The 24,768-nt window shown below is 39.9% G+C and overlaps 2 protein-coding genes across 5 annotated transcripts in view; both read right to left on the bottom strand.

The window, feature by feature from the left end:
* The window catches only part of EBPL (EBP like), a 39,848-nt gene extending 35,316 nt beyond the window's left edge, over positions 1 to 4,532 (bottom strand). Inside the window, exons 1-2 of one of the 2 annotated variants that reach the window (XR_004626725.1) lie at positions 4,309 to 4,532; positions 3,551 to 3,757 (exon numbers count right to left, since the gene is read on the bottom strand). Coding sequence is in view for 1 of the 2 variants with exons in the window: in XM_034665126.1 (XP_034521017.1) it covers positions 4,309 to 4,479 (171 nt within the window). In the remaining variant the exon portion in view is untranslated. Of the gene's footprint in view, positions 1 to 3,550; positions 3,758 to 4,308 lie in introns of those variants that run through there. The other variant, XM_034665126.1, reaches the window with a different exon arrangement.
* A 5,896-nt stretch (positions 4,533 to 10,428) lies between these two features.
* KPNA3 (karyopherin subunit alpha 3) overlaps positions 10,429 to 24,768 on the bottom strand; it is a 91,147-nt gene continuing 76,807 nt past the window's right edge. For all 3 annotated transcript variants that reach the window (XM_034665123.1, XM_034665124.1, XM_034665125.1), the window contains exons 11-17: positions 20,171 to 20,302; positions 19,092 to 19,220; positions 16,609 to 16,713; positions 16,440 to 16,511; positions 16,126 to 16,288; positions 14,911 to 15,005; positions 10,429 to 12,996 (exon numbers count right to left, since the gene is read on the bottom strand). In XM_034665123.1, the coding sequence (XP_034521014.1) occupies positions 12,898 to 12,996; positions 14,911 to 15,005; positions 16,126 to 16,288; positions 16,440 to 16,511; positions 16,609 to 16,713; positions 19,092 to 19,220; positions 20,171 to 20,302 (795 nt within the window). In that variant the 3' untranslated portion in view covers positions 10,429 to 12,897. The remainder of the gene's footprint in view (positions 12,997 to 14,910; positions 15,006 to 16,125; positions 16,289 to 16,439; positions 16,512 to 16,608; positions 16,714 to 19,091; positions 19,221 to 20,170; positions 20,303 to 24,768) is intronic.

The raw sequence follows: 24,768 nt of genomic DNA, 5'->3' as shown, positions 1-24,768 counted from the left end.
TCCCAGACCTTCCCATCTCAGACAGCACCCAAAGTCCTTGCCTGCTCCTTCAACCTCTTCGATCTACCTTCCTACACTCCTCTTCCTCCCACCACCAAATCTCTAGAAGGTCTTTCCCACTGTCTCCATTCTTTTTGCCAAGTCCTTAGCTTCTCAAACAATACTTTTACCAATGACTTTTTTTTTTGAGTAAACTTTACACCCAACATGGGGCTTGAACTTATGACCCTGAAATCAAAAGTTGCATGCTTCACCCACTGAGCCAGCTAGGCACCCTTACCAAGGACTTATTTTTTTTTTAAGATTTTATTTATTTATTTGAGAGAGAGAGTGCACGTGTGCGAGCACAAGAGCAGGGTGAGGGGCAGAGAGGGAATCAGTCTCTCCTCTGAGCAGGGCTCGATCCCAGGACCCTGGGATCATGACCTGAGCAGAAAGCAGACGCTTAACGGACTGAGCCACCCAGGCGCCCAGCCCCACCAACAACTTAATGGACTTCTTAATCACTGGACCCAGAGGCTCCGGCTCAGCCTTCACCTTTTTTTATTTTTAAATGGTGCTGCAGCAATTAACAATGATCGTGTCGGGCCTTTCCTTGGGTCCCAGGAACAGCACTCTCCTGGTTCTTGGTGTGGCCCACTGTCTCCCCTTCCTGGCTCTTCCTCTTCCTGCTTGTTCAGTATATATACATGTTTAGACATTTTTAAAGATTCTCTTCTCATTCCTCAGCATTTTCACCTTTCTGTTCTCTCTTGCTCAGAAACTGCTCACTCCCAGAGCTTCCTGCTGTCTCCTCCAACGCAGTAAAAACATCCAACTCCCTCCATTCTGCCCTGAATCTGTCTCTCCAGCTCATCGTACAGTTTCAACTGCCTTCTGGCCATTTCCCCTCAACTACACACCAGAACCCCAGATTGATGGTTCTAAAATCTGACCTTCCTGTCTTCATTAACATTGTCAACAGTACCCACATCCTTTCCACCCCCAACGTCCCAGCGGTCACTTCGACTTATAACATTCTCCCCTGGCAGGTCTGTTGGATGTAGCTTTCTTCCCCATTTTAACTCCCAATTCCACCTCAGCTCAGCCCTCTTTCATCTCACTCCTCAAATACTGCACTTGCTTTTAGCTGACCTTTTTGCCTCTCCACTCTCCTTTCCAATGCACCATCCACCATAGGTCCACTCCGCTGGGAGAGAATTCTCCATGTGGCCCTCATTTTCCTGCACCATCTGAGGTCTCTGAGCACAGGCATTTACACCAATTTAAGAATCTTTATATAAGGAGACACTCCAAGGCAGTGAAGCTTAAAAAGATCTCTCCCTCCTGAGATGTTCCAGAGTAGTAAAGATAAAGACCCGCCTTTCCTTCCCAGAGATTTGTTTACATTCTTGAGTAAAGATAAGGACTCTCTCAAGAGAAGTATGAGGAGGTCACCCCCAACTCCAGAGAGATAAGATGGGAGCTGACGTTTGCGGTTCCTCCGTTCCTCGCCTCTTAATGCTCCCGCTGCATGTGCAGGTGCCGGCTGACCCTCACTGTGCTGCCCTCTGGCATTTGGGGGAATCAACCAGGCTAACTTGTTAATTTGTAAGAAGGGTAAAATCTCAGACCCTTTACAATTCCTGACTTCACACAATTACCACCGAATTATTTTTGAAAGATCTGCTTTGGCCAGGCTACTTCCTTGTCTGAGACCTTTCTTCAACGGCTTCCTCTTACAGAACAAAATTCAAAGTCTTACTTGTCATTCAAGTGCCTTTCTGGCCTGTCCTTCCACTTCTTCCCTAGGCAGACCCTGTGCTCTAGTCAATCAGGAGATGTTTCCCAAAACACGGGCATCCATCTCCTGCCTCCCTGCGCTGGCCATGCCTACAATGCTCTACTTAGACTGCAGATGAGGGGAAAACCATGAAGCACCCGTGCACAGAACACCCATGGCCACCTTTGAGGAACAGTGAGGCACACCACCGATTTCTCTATGTACGCTGCCTTAACTCCTTCCAGGTGCACTGGTGGGAAATCAGCATGTCCTTCACCCTGGCCATCACCAACAGGGCTGCAGAGCGGGGCTGCAACCCACCATAACCACATTGTGGTTGGACGTCAGGGAGCTGAAGTGCCTCTGGGAATGCTTGGCTGGGAACACCATCCAATGGGGAATTCTGCATTTGATGGTGGCCAACGCATCCCAACATCTCCTCCCTTTTGAGAAGTTTAAAGGAGTCAGAAGAGGCAGCTGGGGTTCTAGAGTGAACTGCGAGTTGTAGTTCCAGTTCTCCAGGAGGCTTTCTTTCCCGATCCTAGCCCAAGCTACGTTTCTGGGTATTCTTGCAGTATACCCCAGCCAAAGATACTATGGGCACGCATTTTCTTACAGGCTTTAACCTTCATTCAAGTGCCCTCCTCACCAATCTCTAAGATATGGGTACAAAGACGTTAGTTGAAGCATGGTGTGTAAACAGCAAAATAAAAACATACCTATTAATATAAGCTGGCTAAGTTATCATATTTCCTCAAAACAAGATACATCCCAATTTCACAGATTTGTCAATAAAATAGCCCACAATGGTTTTATGTCACTGATTGTTCTAATAGGTGAAAAAAAAGTGACTTTCAGAATGAAAAAACTAAGGTATAGGGCATTCATACAGTGGACTCTCCTGCAGCTGGGACAGGTGAAATAGGGCTGTGGGAGGGACATGTCCCTCAGAACGGGGGGGTGGGAGGAGACAGGAGTGATGACTCCACGCATCCGCTTACACCTCAAGGTGCCACAAATGGAGATATGTGTGATGTTACGTGTAACAGCCTGTGCTTCAAAAGCAGACTTAATTTTCTTAAACTAGGTGGGCAAATGGGTATATGTTTTAGTATCATTATACATTTTTTGTACATCTAAAATATGTTATAATACATTTTCTTTAAGGGGGTTAGCCACCTGTTTTACTGCCCCTATTCTTTGGGAGACCTTGTGTCCAATGACAGCTTGAAAAATCAATTCTATAAATAAAGGAGTCGAAGGACCTATTAACTGTCTCTTATTTCCACTGTAAACGTTTAGGAAAGAAAGAATTTCACATTGCAGCCACATCTGGTATGTGCACATATCCAACTGATCAATATTTAGAGACCAAAGTGATTATCAAAACCTTTTTGTTTTCTTCTTTCTCAATACTATAAACTTTGGCTTCACATCAACCACAGATCTGCCTAGATCCAAGCAAGGTCATATTTGCAAAAAAGCTATTTTGCCATAGTTATTAAAAAAAAAAAAAAACAAACCCACAACAACCTGTAGGGGCTCAGTTTAGCCTCTGCCTTCCCGCTCAGGTCATGATCCCAGAGTCCAGGGATCGAGTTCTGTATCGGGCTCCCTGCTTGTTGGGGAGTCTGCTTCTCCCTCTCTCTCTGCCTGCCGCTCCCCCTGCTTGTGCTCTCTCTCTCTCAAATAAATAAATAAATAAATAAATAAATAAATAAATAAATAAATAAAATATTTTAAAAACCCCCCAAAAACCTTAAAAAAAAAAAGTGTGTGCATGGAGGCGGGGGTGGGGGGGGCATTTCAACAGAATTCCCGTAAATACTAACCTCCTGGTTATTTATAAAATGGGTTGAATTTTTAGGGACACGGTTCCCAAAGCCGGGCATGATACAAAGAGTGCAAGCTTTGGAGCCAGATTCCATTGACTCGAACCAGGCCAGCTGTGCGGCCCTGTAAAGTCACCTAACTTTGCAGGGCTTGTTTTCTCCTCTGTAAAACAAGGACCGTAAGTAGATTACAGGGTGTTGTGAAGATCGGAAATAGTAAACACAGTGCTGTGCCTGGAATACAGTCATTACCCAAAACACGGTGATCACTCTCAGGGCACGCGGGACGTTCTGCTTGGTACCGGCCCTCGGAGTTCGCGCCTCCTCCTCTGTCCCTGCTCCCTCTGAGGCACTCAAAAACTCGCTCTCCATTAGTTTCCGTTCAACATTGATGTGCAGGTCACGTAAGCCAAGGCCTTGCGTTGCTTACACTCAAACTAACATAACACAGTACAGAAATAACCATTTCCAGAGGGTTTTTGTTTGTTCGTTCGTTTTCATTGGCAGAGGAACTGGCACTCCCTGGAAGGTACGCGCTCTTTCTACACTAGGGAACGGAGGGGTGCAGCACCGCGGCCTCCAGGCACCTCCGGGTCTCCGCAGACCGACTGCCCGCTGCAGGGCGTGGGGCGGCCAACTGGTCCCGGTCCTTTTCCGGGGACACCCCGCGACCAGGAACGGGAGGGTCGCGAGAGCGGCGGAGCCCGCACTTACCAGGGCGAAATGCACCAGGGCGTCGTAGCAGAGCCAGGCGAGCACCCCGCGGTCCGCTGCTCCCCGGCCGCGGTCCAGGCGCAGGCCCAGCGCGCAGCCCGCGAGCAGCAGCGCGGCGCACAGCAGCAGCGAGCGGCCCGCCGCCGCCCCCAGCTCCCAGCCAGCGCCCATGCTGCCGGCGGACCGCCAGCCTGCACAGGGGAGCTGGCGGAGGNGGCGGGAGAGAGGCGCCCTTTCCCGCCTGGCCCCCGGGTCTGCCAGGCGAGCCGGGAGGTTTTCAGAGTCGGGATCTTGCTCACGAACCCGCCCAGCTGCCTAGACCAGACCTGTTCCCAGCCCCAGCCCCAAAGCCTGGTAGTACGCACACCTTCTGAGGCGCTTTAATTTTCAACAAGGTTCAAAAGCTATAAGCAGCAAAGCGAAGTCCAAATGGTAGAAATTTTGCCAAGAGACCGGGAAGAATTTTAGGAACAGAAGGTTCTAATTAACCCCTTGCAAGTGTTGCAGGAGAGGTGAGCGCCAAGGGCATTTTCAGCCAGCAGCAGGCTTTTTAAAGGCCGGGTGGCTTACTCTGACCCTATTTCTTAAAAATCCACAGACGCAGCACAAGAATGGGTGGGGGAGAGGAGCCATAGGTCGTATTGGCTTGAAACTGGATTCTTTCAACGTTATCTTACCCAAGTCACAACCACCCTACGAGGTCAATGTTCTCCTAGTTTGCAAATACGAAAACAGCCTCAGACAAAGTAACTCGCCTACAGACGCTCAGCGACTACGGAAGCCAGAACCCACGAGACCTTTGCTTTCTGACCCTGCACAAGACCTTTGCTTTCTGACCCTGCACGCTGCTGTGTTAGTGGGCAATTCTAGCTCTCCCCTAATGAAGGGCCACTTCGTCCTGATCACCACGTTAACGTTTTCGCTCTGCTTTTGCTAGCATCGTTTGCTTTTAATCTCCTCGCTCTCTTTCTTACGCCTCCCTTACTTAGACGTAGCACTGGGCAAAGGAGTCAGAGTTTAAAAAAATTGTAACCCTTATTGACCAAGCCTGTGTTTTCACTTTTGGATAGCCAGATAAAATACAGGATGCCCAGATAAACTTGAGATTCAGATTAAAAAAGAAGAAGAAGAAATTTTAAATACTTATACCGAAGTATCACTAGGGTACTTCTGCTAAAAAATTGTTTTAAAAGGTGCCTTACAAATACGATGGAATATTATTCAGCCATAAAAAGGAAGACATCCTCTCACCTGTTACAGCATGGATAAACCTTGAGGACATTATGCTGAGATAAGCCAGTCACAAAAAGAGAAATAGTGGTATGATTTCATTTATATGTGGTATCTAAAGTAGCCATATTCCTAGAGACAGAAAATAGAATGAAAGTTGCCAGGGGCTTGGGGGAGGGTAAAAAGAGAAGTTGTTTAATGGCTATAGGGTTTCAATTTTGCAAGATGAAAAAGTTATGGAGTATGGTTGCAAACCATGTGAATATACTTAACACTACTGAACTGTACACGTAAAAATGGTTGAGATGGCAAATTTTGTTATGTGTATCTTACCACAACTTAAAAAATATGATTTCTGGCACTGAGCACAATTTCAAAAACTTTCTCCCCTGGTTACTCCCTACATATTTTAATAGCATTTAACACCAGATAAATTATATTATTTATTTACACATTTATTGCTAGTCTCTTGCCACTAGAGTATCCGCATGGCCAGGGATTATGGTTGGTATGTTGACTGCTCTTTCCCTGGCACCTGTCACAGAGTTTGGCATATACTAGTTGCTCAAGTAAGTAAGTGCTGACTGAAGAAGTGAGTATATCCAATCTTGCCACCTATGCTTTGGATTCTCTCCTGTAACTTAGAAAATTGATCATCACTCTTCTCATGTATAGTCAACATCTTTCTCACTGGGATTTCCCCCACCGATTTCCCCACATCACCCTTTAGTGACCCTGCCCTCCCCTTCTGACCAAAATAAAACCCCGAGTAGATTCAATGTCCCATATTGCGTCTCTGCTCCTCAGACCTTCCTACTCTAGTTTCCACCCTCGTCTCAGTGATACAGCTCTCACTATGGTGACTGGTGACATGTTATCACTAACCCAAAGGACATTTCCTGTCCTCACTTTGACTTCTCAACAGCATCCCTGGGCCCTGGAATCTCTTTTCCCTCCATTTTCTGAGGAAACACACAGCATTTACTTTTCACTTCCCTATCTATACCTTGTGTTCCCTTTGTAAGCTCATCCTCCACTACATGCACAATGTTTGAAGTCCACATGCTGTCCTACACCCTGTTCTCACTCCAACTGCTGGACCCAGGCAATTTCACGCTCACCCCCTCAATTAATAACCACCAAAACAGCAGAGAATTCAAATCTCTAGCCCAGCTCTCTCCTCTGAGCTCCAGACCAGTATTTCCAACTTCCCTACTTGACAGTCATTTAAATGTCTCAACACAACCCAAACTGAACTCATCACGCTCTATTCCCTGAGTCTTTTCCAGTGTTCCCTATCTTGTGCTACTTCCACTCATCAGTTCTGCAACCCACAAACCTATACATCATCCTTGGTATTTCCCTCTCCTCAAACTCCAGATCTAAGGCATCACCAACTCCTATTTTAGCACTAAGTATCCCTTGATCCCATCCACTTCGTGGACCAAGCTGTTCAGCATCTCTTGCCTCAGTGCTTCACACTCACTAATGTGACCACTAGATACCACTAACCCCAAGTACATTTCCTGTCCTTACCTTATCAGCCAAGGATTGTTATTACACATGATTCTTCAATCATCACTCTTGTAGAATGATAATGAGTAATAATGATTTCCCATTGCTCTTAGACTGACTTACCAGCTGTGGGGCCTGGCCCCTACCAATCTCTTTAGCCCCTCCCATGTCCCTAGTACTCCTGCTCCCTGTCATTCTTTTTGCTCTAGTTATACTTTTTTTCTTTTCTTTAACATTTTATTTGCTTGTTTATTTATTTAACACAGAGAGAAAGAGAGAGCACAAACGGGGAGCAGCAGGCAGAGGGAGGGAGAGGGAGAAGACTCTTCGCTGAGTGGGGAGCCCAACACAGGGCTTGATCCCAGGACTCCAAATCATGACCTGAGCCGAAGGCAGACACTTAACTGACTGAGCCACCTAGGCACCCTGTACTTGCTTTCTTTCACTCCCTTTAACTCACCATGGTGCTTCCTACGTGACTGAAGACATGGAAAGGATAGATATAAACAGAATCTGATATTATGAGGAAAATTGGGCTGAAATCAGTAATATGGCATTTATAAATTCTTATATTTAGGTTTGAAAGTGTAAATGCCTAACTACCGAGTCAAAGAGAGCTGATGACAAGGGAGCTGAGGCTGTTACTTGATCACAAGTCTAATTATGATGAAGCTGGTAGAGTAATTGAAAAATTCTCCTCCACATTAATAGAATTAAGTGTCCAGATAATGGACTATTCCTATTCCATTTTACCCAGAAACTAGTCACATCGTACTCTATTCTTGGGGTCTTAGGAATGCATGATGTGACAGAAACCAGTTCCAGGAACGACTTTATATGCAGTTGGCTGAAATGCATGGCATGTTCAGGTTGAGGAAGGTAACTGATAAATGCAGATCTGCGTCTTCTGCTAATGAGGAATAGCAAAAGTTTATTCACAGAGATGGTCATTTAAAAGCGGTGCCTTTTGTTCAGTATCAAGACAAGAGTTGGTAACAACTAAAGCTGTTCTGCAATGTAGAACAGGCTCGCTTAGAGTATTTCATCATTGCTTCTCAAACTCTCCAACTGCTGCTCCTGCAGGAATGTTTCCGTAAAATAGCGCGCCTCAAAAATCTGATTTTATCTTTAAAATGTTACAGAAAATGTGTCCTTTACTCTGTAACGCTTAGGCTTGTATTACCATAAAACTGCTCTACTTATCATCAAGTAAAGCTGCTGTCCCATGAGGGTGTGTTTATCTTGTGGATTTACTCGTTACTTGGCACAAGGCCCCATTTATCTTTAGGTACCAGTTTGACAAGAGACTGACTCAAGAAGGCAGATGGCCATTTTGTTAGGGTAGGGAAGAGGGATGTTGTAGAAGTTCCCTGCAGGGAAGACATCCTTTATAGCATGACTCAACCATAGTTCCACTGCTTTTGATCATTTTTAATAATTTGTAAGTTTCCTGATGGGGCCAATCTCTCACAATGCTTCAAAGAAGTGCTTTTCAGACAAGGCTGTGATTTTCTGGTCCCACCCCAGCTTGCCCAGAGAACTTAAATATCTCAACTAAACAAGTCTGAAAAACACTGCTACAGGGCAGTGTTGTGAAAACTGTGGACTATTAACACATTTGCTTGTTTCACACACCTTCTTTTTGTAGCCACAGGATAAATTCAAGAAGGTTAGTACTTCCATATTCCCATTTTTATCTTAAGTCCTTTGCAATAGATGGGGCTTAGTACTACCAGGAGTTCCTACAGATGGGTGATACGGCTGGCTTTGATTTCTCCTAAAATGGAGAATGAAGAAAAGGTGTATTTTTGTCTCCTCTTTTTATCTGATGCATCTGAGCAAAGTCTGGGACTGTGTACACAACAAAGAGACATGACTTAAGCCATTGGCTTGCACCCAGGCAAATCTGGCTCCCAGGGGCTGGACATTGGCAATGCCTGGAGACAATTTTGGTTGTCACGATGACTGGGGAATGCAGAGGTACTTAGTGGGGAGAGCCTGAAGATGCCGCTAAACATCCTACAATGCACAGGATGGAACCCACAGCAAAGAATTAGCCAGCCTCAAATGGCAATATCGCCGGTTGGAGAAACCCTGATTTAGGTCAAAGTTAGTTGAGGGGTTTCATGGACAAATTAGGAGGCTAAAGGAGGGGAACATTCTCACATCTCTTTTCCCACTTTCTCTTAATATAGTACTGAGCCCTATCTATACACATGGGCAGATATACCCCTATCTCTACATAGCACTTTTTGAGAATCATTCTACCGCTACTTTTTGGCTTTATGTACAACATAAAGAGTTCTTTTAAAACTTTAGACAAATGAGTGGTGGGTTATACAGAGCACTCCTTGGGTTATATGCCTTAAGACTTACAGCTTAATATACAGAAATTACACTCTCTTTCTCCAAACAGATTTAATTGAAAACCCCCGGTTCAACTAGGGTTAAAAAAATTCAAACCATCGCTGTAAGACAACTGACATTCTCATGAGTTTTCACTTGCAATAATTAAATAATCCTCTAAAAAGGACAACTCTTTTGAAGGAAATCATGGCAAGATGACATAAAGGTACTATCACATTTACTTATATACACTGACTTCTTTCAAAAATAATTTGAAATGGCATTATACTAAAGTAAAAATATCTGTGTATTCAAAAGTTCAGTTGCTCTTTTGTCCTTTTAATTAATCCAAGATTTCATTCAGAGCCACAACCTCTATCTCACAGGTTAAAACTTCCCAGTTTACTTCAATTACTATCTTCCACAGTTACTTGTTCTCAAGGATTAGACAAGCCATAAAGTCTGATTTTGTTGTTTCTATCATGAGAGTCATAACCACACCATTTTCTCAAACGTCCTTTCTAAGTCACGGTATTTAAACCTGAGGTAGGCAGGGAGAAGGCCACACGACGAGGCCGACAGCGGGGCGCTGGAGGGACGCAGCTACAAGCTAAGGAAGCCAAGCACTGCCGGGTGCCTCAGAAGCTGGAAAGAGACAAAGAGGGTCCTCCCCAGAGCCTACACAGAGTGTCCAGCCCCAACCTTGATTTCCGACTTCTGGCCTCCATAACTGGACAACAGTAAGCTCCTACTGTTTTAAGCCACTGGGTTTGTGGTACTGTGAACAACAGCTCAGGAAATTAATAAAGATTTGGGTGTTTCTTATTTGTCATAAAATACCTGAAATCCAGCATTGTTGTTGTCCTGGTTTGTTATAGTGGAAGAGAGAAATTAAAATACAATGAAAGAGTAATTCATGATTTGCCTCCCTTGTGGCTGATGTTTGGAAAATAGTTCCAAATTTAAATTTAACCCCGCAGAAAACAAAACTGGGAAATTAAGAAACTTTTAGAAATAAGTTCTTCAATGTTTTATCATATTTGATAGCAGCTTTTTTTATTGGTTACAAAACCTAAGCCCATATACAAAATTAGGAACACATTTAGATGCCTCTTTTGAAAGAACGTTTTAGTCTTTTTTAACTGAGTTTAAAAAAAATAAAAACAATGCAATTTTTCAACACTGTTCTGAAAACTTAAAAGTGCAGCAATATACTTAGTTTCCTTTGCCTACGAAATGGTGCAATTCCAATTCCAAACTGGTAAGGTCACAACAAATTGAATCAAGCAAATGCATACGTATGTCTGCACTACTTGATGCTAATGTTCACCTATGTTAGTTTGCACTGAAAACACAAGAGGAAATAGGAATCGGCACAGTAGAGGCCCAATTTAATCTCAACGTGTGCAAAATTTAAAAGGTAACTGTCAGTAAGTAGTATGGAGAGTCCAGAAGAAACTAAACTGGAAGGGGTACAATTCACAATATCGAGAAGATTTGGACTTTAAGGGTTTCACCGAAGTTTGTGACCTTAATTAGCTTTGACTTTGTTATTCCTACTTTTAGGGAACACCACACAGTTTCAAAAATTTCGACTACAGTGTCTGAACAGGATGCAGTTACCATATGAAGCTTTAACTCAAAATTTGGATAAAGAAAAAAAGGCACAATGAACTTCAACTCAATTTTATGTGCACAAGAGTTGAAAAATCTGAGCCACCTTAAAGAGAAATTGATTCTAAAATTTATAAAACCTATAAATAATCAGAGGCCAAACCACTATATTAAAACAGATTCTCTAGCAAGTAAAAATCTTGCAGTTTAAGCATACGCTTGTATCCATTTTAGATACAAGACAAAACTCACTCTTTAAAGTGGCTCCACCTTGGCAGATACATATATTGGTAATGAATGCACACCTGCTATGTGTTGTTTCTCAGTGAAAACACCCCAGCTGATTGACAAAGCTCTGATGGCATCTGTCTCATCTTCATCACAGTAAATACACCCCCCGTCGGATACTAAATTAGTTTCGATTTTCTATCCCTTCACATCAATGCATTGGGAAATTATACCCAGTAAACAATAGCAACAAAACCATTTCTGTGACAGCAAAAATTATTCAGTTTAAAAATTTTCAAATCCCTATTCTTTCATTAATAACTGGGTCAGACAATTTACCAAAAGCAAGGACTTTACACAGTAATACCAGATTTTGCAGAACTGCTTAAAGATCACTGCAAATCAGGTTTATGTCAAATAACTGCAGATTATTCCTCTACACAGATCCATGTCTGAATCTTTTAATATATGAATATGCTTTTAGTGTAGGATCTGAATTAACTTCCCAATACTCAAAGAATGAAGTTTTATAACACTTCTAAATAGTTGCTGGTTTGTTGCCAACCACATTATCAAAAGCACTGGTTACTAAGTAAAAAATATTTTAAGACTAATTACAGTAAACATGAAAGCTCCACAGTTTAAACCCAATATAAATCAACCATATCCAATTATCAATTTAAAACAAAAAATATTAACTCCTGAAAGCTGAAAGCAAGATTTTTTTTTTTTTAAACATCACCAATCGGGACTTTAGACCTTTGTTTTTTGTTGTTGTTTTTTATTTGTTTTTTTTCTTTATAGTCAGGGACTCTTGCTTTCAACTTAAACAGAAGTTCAAGTCCGTAACAGGTTGCAGCTCAGGTAAAATACCATGCACAGCATTTGATTACTTCAAAACAGCAGGAACACACAGGCTGAAGTGAGTGGTCAAATAGGGCTTGCTGTTCTCAAAAATTAGGTATAATGGCGAAAGCATTACCATCCATAGCTAAAGTTCTTCCTCCAACCCTGGCTTCTGAGGCAGATAATAAGCACATCAATTACTGGTAGATGAAGCACAGTTTTTTAAAACTTATCTGTTTAATCAATAACCAAGTTTCTTTTTTTAAGTTACTTTTTTTGTGTGTCAGTTCCACCAATGAAAATCATTTGGCTTGTACTTTAAAATCTATTCTTCCACATAAAGAATATGAAAATATGTTTGTGGAGGACAGTGATGGAGGCTCAGATCAGACTGCACCTCTTTAAAGTCTTCCAACGTGTATATGCATCATACCAAAGTGTCTTGATCCACAGCGCACCATTTTCCAAAGGAGTATCAAGTGGGCAGCTGACATGCCACCACTACAGAATATTCTAAACTGGAGACTGCAGTTGTCAGCGTGTGGCACCAGGGAACAGGGAAAAATAGGGTAGTTGAGATTGTTAAGGAGAATTCTAAAACAGTTTAGGAAATCATGCATATGCATTTACAGTCCATGTGATAGTAACTTTTGGCAACTGCAAAGTGACTGAGACATGGCTTGCTTTAGAAGCATCAAAACGAAGAGGCATGTGTGTTTTGGAGCCTTTTGTTGTTGTTCTTCTTGTCATTTGGTAGCCATCTGGTGGTGCTTCATATTGAATTGGGAAAGATGCTGCACTCAATTGAACTTAAAAATTAAATTCTTTTGTTTGAAGGTTGGCTGTTGGGTCAAAATTGTAAGTACCTCCTTGTGTTGCTTCAGGAATGAGGCTAGGATCTTCGTCAATCTATAAAAAGCAAAAAAAAAAAATGTCCTTATTATGTTCAGATACTACATATTATGGTATAAGCAGAACTTACTTCTTATGAGAGTTCTATACACATGTTGTATAATCATTCTCTAGGTTTCAATCAATTAAATATTTAAATAAATCAATGATATTATTAAGAAATTTAACAATTTACTTTTTTATTTTTTTAAGATTTATTTATTCTATGGGGCGCCTGGGTGGCAGAGCGGTTGAGCGTCTGCCTTCGGCTCAGGGCGTGATCCCGGTGTTGTGGGATCGAGCCCCACGTCGGGCTCCTCTGCTGTGAGCCTGCTTCTTCCTCTCCCACTCCCCCTGCTTGTGTTCCCTCTCTCGCTGGCTGTCGCTATCTCTGTCGAATAAATAAATAAAATCTTTAAAAAAAAAAGAAGATTTATTTATTCTAGAGAGAGTGAGTGCGGGCATGTGAGCGGGGGTGGGGTAGAGAGAGGGAAAGAAAATCTCCAGCAGACTCCCTGCTGACTGCGGAGCCCAAAGTGGGGCTCAATCTCACAACCCTGAGATCATGACCTCAGCCAAAATCAGGAGTCCAAGAGTTAGAGGGGACTGAGCCACCCAGGTGCCCCAAGTGATTTAACAATTTAATTAAGCTGAACACACATTTAAACATTGCTCCAATATTTCATCCCCTCCCCCATCTCTGCCCCAGTCTTAAGTTTCTGTATCCATAGATTTATTTTACCTATCTGAACACACATCATTTCTATAATTACAGTTGACCCTTGAACAACATGGGGGCTAGGGCACCAACCCCCTCCCCAATGTAGAGTAAAAAATCCAAGGATAACTTCTGACTCCCAAAAACTTAATAGCTTACGAATAGCCTACTGTTGACAGGAAGACTTACCGATAACTTAAACAGTTGATTAACATATATTTTGTATGTTATATGTATTATATACTGTATTTTTAGGATGAAGTAAGCTAGAGAAAAGAAAATGTTACTAAGAAAATCATAAGAAAGAGAAAATACATTTTTTGGAAAAATTTTATTTATCTGACGGAGAGAGAGCATAAGCAGGGGGAGGAGAGGGACAAGCAGACTCCCACTGAGTGGGGAGCCCCACAGGGAACTCGATCCCAGGACCCTGAGATCATGACTTGAGCCGGTCAGATACTTAACTGACTGAGCCACCCAGGTGCCCCAGAAAATACATTTACAGTATTGTACTGCATTTATATATGAAAAAAAAAATTCTATTTACAGGTGGACCTGTGCAGTTCAAACACTTGTTGTTCAAGAGTGAATTGTTGTACTATTTCTTCCCATTTAACAGATTACAAATGCAACAAGAACTTTCTTTCTTTTTTTTTTTTAAAGTTATCTGTATGCCCAACGTGGGGCTCAAACTTCCAACCTGAGATCAAGAGTCTCATGCCTTACTGACTGAGCCAGCCAAGTGCCCCTCAAAGACCTGTTTTTGTATTTTTACCTTCTAATCATGTTTCAGACACACTACTAAAAAAACTGATTGATGGGGGCACCTGGGTGGCTCAGTCGGTTAAGCGTCTGCCTTTGGCTCAGGTCATGATCCCAGGGTCCTGGGATTGAGCCCTGCGTCAGGCTCCCTGCACAGGCGAGAGTCTGTGTCTCCCTCTCTCTCTGCCCCTCCCCCACTCTTACACGCTGTCAAATAAATAAATAAAATCTTTAAAAAAATAAAAAAGATTAAAAAATTGATTGATGGAAAACAATTATTAATTTTTTAAAATTTAGATTAAAAATAACTAAAAAATGCCACCTCAAGAGATCTGATAGAAATATAGTATAAACTTGTCTTATTAATGAGAAAAGGAAAATTCTTAGTAAACTTAGACGATGTACAGTTTTTAATATACATTCAGGCATACCATACTTCAATGTATACTTACATCATCACCAGAGAAATACTGATCTATGATTTCAAATGCTAATTTATATATGTCTTCATTTTCATGTTGCTGTAAAACTTCAATTTTCTCCAAACCTGATAAAAACAAAAAAAACAAATCATTAAGCAGACATAAATAAAAAACTATGTTCATTCTCACCATGAAAATCCAAAAGAACTCAGAACACCTTCCCACCACTCCCCAAAGATGACAGTTTTCTAAAAAAAACAGATAAAACTCTGAGCTGCTCTGGTTGGAGGACCAGCATCCCACTAATTTCTTCCTTTCTAGAAACGCTTGAGGTACCCTTGTATCTGAGGCAGACAGTTAAAAAAACACCTAAACACTCCATTTGACAGATGAGGAAGCTATGGTCCAGAGATGTAAAGTGATTTACTTCAGACTGCATGGCAAGTTAGTGACAGAACTCAAACCAACGCCTCCCCAGACTGTTTTAGTAGAAGCGCACTATCTCATATAGTAATTTTTAACTTCCCCTTTGTTTTCCAAATGTTATTACTTTTGTATAACAACAAATTTTCAGAAACTTCTGATTAACTGATATAAATAGAATACAAAGCTTTAAAGTTTGAAGTAATTTCTTTCAAGAAAACAATCAAATAGGGTGTTATATCCTATAGCCACAAAGAAATTGGGAAACAATTTTTCAGAACTGTAGAATGCCTTCATTTCTATTCCCAATATATTTACTCCATACATAAGATGCACAAGTCTATAAATTTAAATCCTTAACAGTATTCTTTCTTGAAATGTCTTTTCCAACAATATGGAGTAGTATTTCACAAAGTAAGGTCCACAGAATCACATGATATTAGGTGTTAACATGAAAAAAGAGTTTCATTGTCACGGATTCTAAGAAATTCTGGATTAAACAAAGCTTATAAGTTTCTCTACTGTAGTGGTTCTCGAGCTTTTAATCACTCACTGTGACTTCAAGAGGAGTGTTTATGGTACCTAAAAAGCAACAAAAACCTCTAGGAAGGCACGGAGTGACCTTCACAACCAGTTTTTCCAAAGTATGGACTAATGCTTCTTGGAAAATCCTCTGCTAATATAGCAAACAAAGGACAGCAACATACTTTGATGAGGGAAGAGCAATGTTTCCTAACAGTTTTCTTCCTCATTAGTTGTCTTTAAAGGAAGTACTATTCCAGCATTTCAGTGCTCAACTATTTTTCTTCAATCCACCCTTACCTCCACATTCTTCTATGATTTCAGCTATTGTGCTTGCTTCATCACCAGCCATTATCAGAATGTTTTTCAGACCATCGAGGACCACCTGAACAACTTGAGAATCTTTCACAGACAGTAAATTACAGAATGGTGGTATTACATTCTGCTGTACAAGGTACTCAACCTAGGCAACAAAAGAAACATTTTTATTTATATAATTATCTTTTCCCCCAAAAGAACATAGCACAGGGCTTATAAACAATCAGCAGCTTCTAAACATAAAGGAGTAGTATACTTTTCAGTTTTAACAATCCCAAGAGTTTCTCCAAACTCACTTGATCTTTTCTGCCACTTATCGTTAAGTTGCTAATTGCCCAAGCAGCTTCTTTTTGCGTTCCAAAGTCCCCCTGAAGGTTGAGAAAGAAATGATTATATGAATTCTTTACTCAAAAAATCTTGGTTATAATATATTAATGTACACGATAAACTCCTACTACCACTGACCTTAGCAAGCTGATGAATAATCATAGGAATTAATCCAGCATCTATTACAGCTTGAACTTGTTGCTGGTTGCCTGCTGTTATGTTGGAAAGGAACCACACTGCTTCCTATAAATGAACAAAATACAGGGTACCTTTGTTTGAAAAATTATTTTTAATGCATTTATATTTTATTTTAATGTAGTTTACATATGCTATAACAAAATCACTTGAGCTGCATTAGGGGGAATGCATCTAAAAAGCAATTAGGTGACACAGAATCTCTCATTTTGAACAAATTACAAGGAAACTTCTAACCATAATATTTGGTTGGGCCCCATTAAGCTAGCATTTATCCATCCAATATAATGTATGCCTACACAAGCTAGGCCACTATTTTAGACAATGGTAATATGGCAGTGAACAAAACAGACCAAAAAAACCTTTACTCATGCAGCTTACATTTTTGGTGCTTAAGATCCCACTAAAAGATAAGGACAGAAGTAAATAAAAGACTCGATTTCCTAACAGTCTGTTAAAACTACTTCCAGGAAAGGAGAATTGCTTTATTATAAAAATATTTACTTACAAGACATATTTAGAAATTAAGTATCTACTTAGTCTGGGATGGGTCTATATAACAAATTTTATTACAACCTTAAAGGATTTATAAGTCACAAACCAGCAGGTTCTATTTTAATTTTAGTGTCAAATGTTGTCTCTTCTTCTACAATTAAAAAAGTTAACTGTAAATTTATTTTGCCATCCAATTTTAGTAAGATGTTAACAACCGATAAATCAGTGCTTAGGGTATATAGGGGTTCACTATACTATTCTTGCAAATTTCCCGTAGGTTTGAAAAATTTCAAACTAAAATGCTGAGGGAATATGGGGCGCCTGGGTGGCTTAGTCAGTTAAGTGTCAAACTCTTGATCTGGGCTCAGGTCATGATTTCAGGGTCATGCAATCAAGCCCCATGTTGGGCTCTGCACTCAGTGGGCAGTCTGCTCGGGATACTCTCTCTCCCTCGCCCCCTCCCCCCCTGCCAACCGCACTCACTTGAGCGTGTTCTCTAAAATAAATAAATAAATAAATAAATAAATAAATAAATCTTTAAAGAAAGTGCTGAAGGAATAAAACTGAGTTTTATTCCACCTTGAGGGTCCCATGATGATCCCAGGTGCAAATAACACACATGCTCAAGGTGAAAAACTTCTGAGGAGACTAACTGACTGCTGAGGCTGAGTAGGAATCTATATGAACCCTTTTTCTTTCCCCCATGATACCTTCACTTAGAGCATATCGATCACAGGCCAGAACTTCTCTGCACCCACTTCTGTCCGGCTTCCTCACTTCTCAGCTCTGTTTCCAATTATGGAATACACTTAGCTGTAAAAATCACCTATATTATTGAAATTTCTACAGTAAAAATAACTGGCCCAGAGTCTAAAAGACTGGCTTCTTTCCCTTCAATGGAACAAATGTATTCATAAAATGCACTTTCTGACAACATACTTTTCTTAAGAATCCAACTGTCAAATTATAGTTGAGTAACTATATAAATATAGCTATGACACAGAAGAAATGATCAATTCTGTTGGTTCTGGGGATAGTGGCATTTCAGGCAGATAAAACTACATTAAACTAAATGCAAATCAAAACCACAAGACATCACTTCACAGCTACTAGTAATAATAATTTAAAAAAAGGAACTGGAACCCTCATACAGTGCTTGTGGAAAAGTAAAATGGTACAGCCACTACGGAAAACAATTTGGCAGTCCCTCAAAAAGCTAAACATAGAATTACCATATGATGGGCAGTTCTACTCCTAGATATATACCCAAAAGAACTGAAAGCAGGGACCCAAATAGACACTTGCATGCCAGTGTTCACTGCAACATTATTCACAACAGCCAAAAGGCAGAAAAACTCCAAGTGTCCATCAACAGATGAATGGATAAACAGAATGTGGTATATATGTACAATGGAATATTTATTCAGCTATAAAAGGAAATGAAGTTCTGATACATGCTCCAACATGGATGAACCTTAAAAAAATTACGCAACGTGAAATAAGGCAGACACAAAAGGAATTCAGTACTTAAGTATATATTTAACAATAAGTTTGTATCTCAACATTGGAATTTTAAAAAAGACTTTTTTGATCTTTAATTTAGGCACTGCCTCCTTTGGTCCAATCTAATTTCATAGGGAGATTAAATTATGATCTCTCTGTTTATAAAAGATACCAGCCATCCAATAAGAGATTTTTTACGTATTCTCACTTAGTGGCTACTAATTTACTGATTCTGGCTACTGCCCAATATATTTAAATAAAAACACTGGTTATTTTATTAGGGCAGCACTTACAACAAAATAACTGCAGAGGTGACTTGAAATAATTCTCATCTTAACTACAGTGGTTTTGAAGACAATCATGATCAAACAAATAGCAACAGAAAACAAGGGGACAGTTAGATATGAAATATACAGAGAGTGCTTTACCTTATTTATTTTCTCTTTTGGGTGTGATAAGAGATTCGGGAAATGTGAAAGGACATCACAGTTGAGAACAACCTGGGTCTGCTCATCGGTGCCAGTCACTATGTTGCCAACTGCTCTGAGTGCTGCTGTCTGGGGTGGGGATAAAACACTTTCTATAAATTTATTTGTTTATAAAGTGGATTCTATATTTTTCATAATCCTGAGAAAATGTAAAAATGCAAGGGGTAAATGATTGACACTTACTGTATTCTTAGACAAAGTACTACGTAGAACCGAGAGGCAATTTTGAATTTTAAACAAGTCTTGTAAAAAATGGAACTATATAGAAAAATTGTGTGAAAAACTGCTCAAAAGATTCAAAAAATAAAAAGAAATGAAAATTTAAAAAGTAAAGGTTCATTTTAACAGCAGCTATTTTTTTAATCTCTTACTAAATTAGTACCACAGAAATATTTTAAGAAAGGACTGGAATGGGCACACATTTCCATCTAGACAGTCACTTTGGCAGAAGTGGAATGAATACCTATCAGCCACCCACCCCTAATTAGAGTGTGGAGAAAGGAGAGAGGAGGAAATGCAGTTAGGATGCTGTTGCAATTATTTGGAGGGGAAAAAAAACAGTCTTGAACTAAATCAGTGGCTCTAGATACATAAGGGGCAGACAGATGTGAAAGCTCTATAATAAGAATTAATAGGACTCTGCAATGGAGGGGAAATGAAAGGAGGAATCAAGGTTTCAAGTTTGGACTATGTGGTCTACTGAAAGGGGATATATAAAGAGAAGCAGGTTTGTGGGAGAAGATGATACATTTTAATTTTGTCTGGTTAAAATGGCAATGGAATGCTTGAAGGAGTTCTTAGAGGACATGTCCAAGACCTTGAGGACAATTGTCTATTGTCAGTCTGAAACTCTGCAAAGAATCTGGGTGAGATAAAGATTTAGAAACCAACAAAATCAGATTCAGTAAACAGGAGAAATATGGAAGTTATGTACATAGAGACAGAACTGAAGCCTGGTTTTTCAAGTTAACAGGTTATATAGCAAACACAATTCTATATAAGAAAAATAAGATACGTACTTGAACTTTCACTTCCTGGTGGCTCAGAAGGGGCACAAGAAATGGTACAACCCCTGAATCAATAACCATCTGTATCTGCTCATTACCTCCATCTGTCAGGTATGACAGAGCCCAAACTGTATCTACAAGAATCTACAGAAAGTAAAAAAGAATTACCAGGTTAGGTATTTGTTTGAATGCTTAAAATACTTAACATACCTCGGAGTGGTGACATAAAAAGTAATTAAACTTTATATTTTAGACGGTGGCAAACATACCTGCTTATCGAATAAATCTACTAAGCAGCAGAGAACTCTCTCAATGCCTACCTCAGATCATTCTTCACAAAAATGAGACAGAAGTCTGAGACAACTTCTACCCTAACTTCTGCATTTATGTATCAGATAGATGAATTTAAAAATAGGCAGAGGGCACCTGGGTGGCTCAGTCGATTAAGCATATGACTTTTGATTTCAGCTCAGGTCATGATCTCAGGGTAGTGAGACCAAGCCCAGCATCAGGCTCCACACTCAGTAGGGAGTCAAGCCTGCTTGAGATTCTCTCCCTCTCCTCTGCCTCTTCCCCTGCTGTGTGTGTGCACATGCTCTCTCTCTCTCTCCCTCAAATAAATAAATCTTAAAAAAAAAAAAAGGCAGAAAGTTTTTCTCTCTGCCCCACAAACTGAGTACCTAATAATCACAAGGAAACACTTTATATACAGAACAAGACCATATACCAGCTGCTTCAATGCTAGAAGAGACCAAAAAGATACTAGTGGTTTTCAAACATGTTTAGCAATATAATTAAATTTTCAGGCTATTAAAGTAAACAGATAAAAGAAATAAGTTGGCATTTTAGCTTTGGGGGAAAAAGTTAATTATTTGCAAAGCCCTTGAAAAAGGTCGCCAAGTGAAGAGCAGAGACTATAAACCATGCCCCATACCCATCTGATTTTGCAAATAATAAAAAAATAAAAGAAAGACTTAGGTTTGTTGACTCACTCAAAGTCAAAGAGTTTATATGTAGACACAGGTCTTATTCATGTGAAATCAGAGATATTTCTTACTAAGGTATCCAAATTAAAGACATTCTGTTGCTTTAAATTAATGCCACCTGAATTAAAACCCATCTACATATCCTTCAAAAAGTAAAGAGATGAATAAAAAGAGCAAATAAAACCACATTTAGGGGCACCTGGGTGGCTCAGTTGGTTAAGCATCTGCCCTCAGCTAAGGTCATGATCTCAGAGTCCTGGAATCAAGCCCCGCATTAGGCTCCCTGCTTAGCGGGGAGTCTGCTTCTCCTTCTGCCTCTTCCCCCTGCTCGTGTGCTCTCTAATAAATAATAAAATCTTAAAAACAAACAAACAAACAAACAAATACATATAGCCCACACCTTCAGCATTAGTAGGAGTCAGAGAATACTACAAATTTCAAATTACGTGTAAGAAAAGAAAAAAGTAAATTCTAGTTTTCGTCTGGGCCTCCTGCCCCAAGCCTATGTAAGACTTCAGAGAAGAGGAGAGGGGAAGAGAGAGAGTAAAGTGTTTAAAAGTAACATATTCTAGCAAAACTACCTCATGTTAGTGGGACAGAGACCATGTGGTTCCAAAAGCCTATGATATTTACTATCCGTCCTTTTCAGAAAAATACGCTGATACCTTCTGCATTAGAGGATGAGCATCACTCCGCTCATGATGGCTGTGGAAATACTTCATTGTAGATCACAAAAATAAATGTGGGATAGGAGCGGAAGAGTAATTTATAAATGGTGTGTGTTCTGAAAAAACAGAAATATTGCACTTCAAAAATGGGAGGACAGAAGGGAGCTATGCCTATGAGCTGAGCCCACCTACCACCCCACCCCGGCATTAAGGCCTCCCTACTGAAGGGTGTCTGCAGATGTTGTATGTGTGGGCAGAGCCTGTCTACTACCCAGTCTGGCAGTAACAGGTAACAAGATTTACAGAGAAACCAGAGTCGCATAACATAACACCCAAAATGTGCAGGCTAACAAATGAAAATAACTTGTCATACCAAGAATCAGGAACATCTCAACTCAAAAGGTAAACGACAGTCAACAGATGTCAATTCCAAGATGACACAGGTACTGAAATTATCTGACAAAGATTTTCAAGGAACTATGATAAAAGTACTTCAGTGAGCAATTATGAATATATTTAAAACAAATAAATATAGGAAACAGAAGACATAAAGAAGAGCCAAACAGAAAATTTTAAACTGAAAAAGTCAATAATCCAAATTTAAAACTCACCGGAAGGACTCACTGGTAAAATGGAGAAAGGAAAAAAAAATCAACAAATTCAAAGATAGATCAATACAAATCACCCAATTTGAATAACAGGAAAAACAAACTTGATGATAGTTGTAGAACAGTAACAAAAAATCTAACACTGTACCACCAAGAGTCCCAAGAGAAGTGGAGCTGAAAAATATTTAAAGAAACAATGGCAGAAAATTCCCTAAATTTGGCAAAAGATAAGCAGACTCAAAAATGGGAGGATGAAGAAAGAGAAAACAGAAAACAGAATAAGCTCCTCAATTATTGTATAGGTATTAGACAGGAGTCAAAAAATACTATTTAAAACTGTCAAAACAGATAGAAGAAAAGGGCATTATAAAAGGTGTAGGTATAAAGGTAACATTAGAACAAAAACCTTTCTAAATACCAAAATGAGAAAAAAAAAAGCACACTAAATAGAAAATAAAACACACACAAAATACTATACAAAATAACTTGGCAGAGTTGAAACTAAACATATCAAACAATATGAACAGGATTAACTCACCTATAAACAAGAAAAAGATTCTTAAATTGACTCTCAAAACAGAACCCAATTCTATGCTGTGTACGAGACACATCTAAAATCAAGTAATTCAAAAAGGCTAAAAATAAAAGAACAGTAAATAGTACATGGAAGTAAATCTAGTAAATATAGATGAAATGAGTAATTTCCTAGGACAACAATTGACAAAAACGGACCTCAGAAGAGAGAGAGAGTTTAAACAAGATAATTTCCATAGCAAAGATAAAGAAAATCATCAAGGAACTAACCCCATGAAATACCAAGATCCAAAAGTTTCGAGGGCAACACTACCACTCTTCAAAGATCAGACAGACCCAATGTTATATAAATTGTTTTCGAGCATAAAGAAATAAAGGAAGCATAATGTTAACACCTAAACTTCTAAGAAGCAATAAAAACATAATATTAATGCCTCATAAAGACAGCATAAAAGTAAAACTGCAGACCAGTATCAATTATGCAAATACTGGTGCAAAAATTCTAAATAAAACATTAATGAACAGGATCCCATACCACATTAAGAAAACAATGTATGATGATCAAGTGGAATTATTTAAGAAATGCAAAGATGGGGGGCGCCTGGGTGGCTCAGTTGGTTGAGCATCTGACTCTTGGTTTCAGCTCAGGTCATGATTTTGCAGTCATGAGATCGAGCCCTGCATGGCTCAAGAGAGAGTCTGCTTGGGATTTTCTCTCTCTCTCCCCCTCTGCCCCCTGCTCACATTCTCTTTCTCTCTCTCAAATAAATCTTAAAAAAAAAAAAAAGAAATGCAAAAATGGTTCAATTTTAGAAATATCACTAATATGTCACATTAAAAGATTTAAGGAGAAAAATCATGGTTATTTCCACAGACACTGAAAAATTTTTTATTTAAGGGGGGGTGAGGAGGAGAGGGAGAGAATCTTAAGCAGGCTCCACACCCAGGGCAGAGCCTGAAGCAAAACTCGATCTTAGGGCCCTGAGATCATGACCTGAGGCAAAATCAAGAGTTGGACGCTTAACCAACTGAGCCACCAAGGTGCCCCTGAAGATTTCATAGTAAAAAAGTTCTAAAAACTTTGAAATTCATAGCACACGATTATCAGGCCACTCTAGCTTCTTCTGTTTTCATCAAAGTTTGCTTTTCTCATCTCCATTATCAGGCTGAACAGCTGCTCTATGTCTCTGATGCTTGTAATTTTACCTTTTGTTGCCTTTTCCCATGTAAGCTGCTTCTGTTATTGTACACCTTCCCCCTCTACTATTCTTTTTTCTTGGTTTTCTCTTTTTCTTGATTTCCATCCTAAACTATCTGGCTTTTACAGCCACTAATAGTCAATGAGTATACTCTTCGTACAGCTAACCATCTGATTAACGATGTGCCAACAAAGTCTTTACTAATCCTGGGCTACTTCAATTATTTTTCACTATTCATGTCTGTTTTTCTGTGCTAGAAAGCTTTAAAAGTTTTTACTTCAGCTAATAGTTCAGATACTTGAACACTGCTAGAAAGCTGATCTCTAGACACACAACAGAAGGCATATATGCACACACGCAAAAGACTGACAACTCCACATGGCTAATGTTTTGAGATAATAATCTTGAAAACTGGTATATGAACCAAAGGAGAATCTCCAACAACTCAAAGTCTTCCAATAAGGATATGCTCAGCTCAAAGACCTGATTTACGTCACCTTCACTGATTTATGCCACCTCCAATAAATGTGCTAACAAATAATGTCCTGTTAGGCACTGTTATAGAAAACTGCTATTAATGTGTACAGCATTTCCTAGAAGATTAGATATCAACGG

The sequence above is a fragment of the Ailuropoda melanoleuca genome, chromosome 7 (genome assembly GCF_002007445.2).
Source record: "Ailuropoda melanoleuca isolate Jingjing chromosome 7, ASM200744v2, whole genome shotgun sequence".
Lineage (NCBI taxonomy): Eukaryota > Metazoa > Chordata > Mammalia > Carnivora > Ursidae > Ailuropoda > Ailuropoda melanoleuca.
This window is presented reverse-complemented; position numbering and strand designations above follow the sequence as displayed.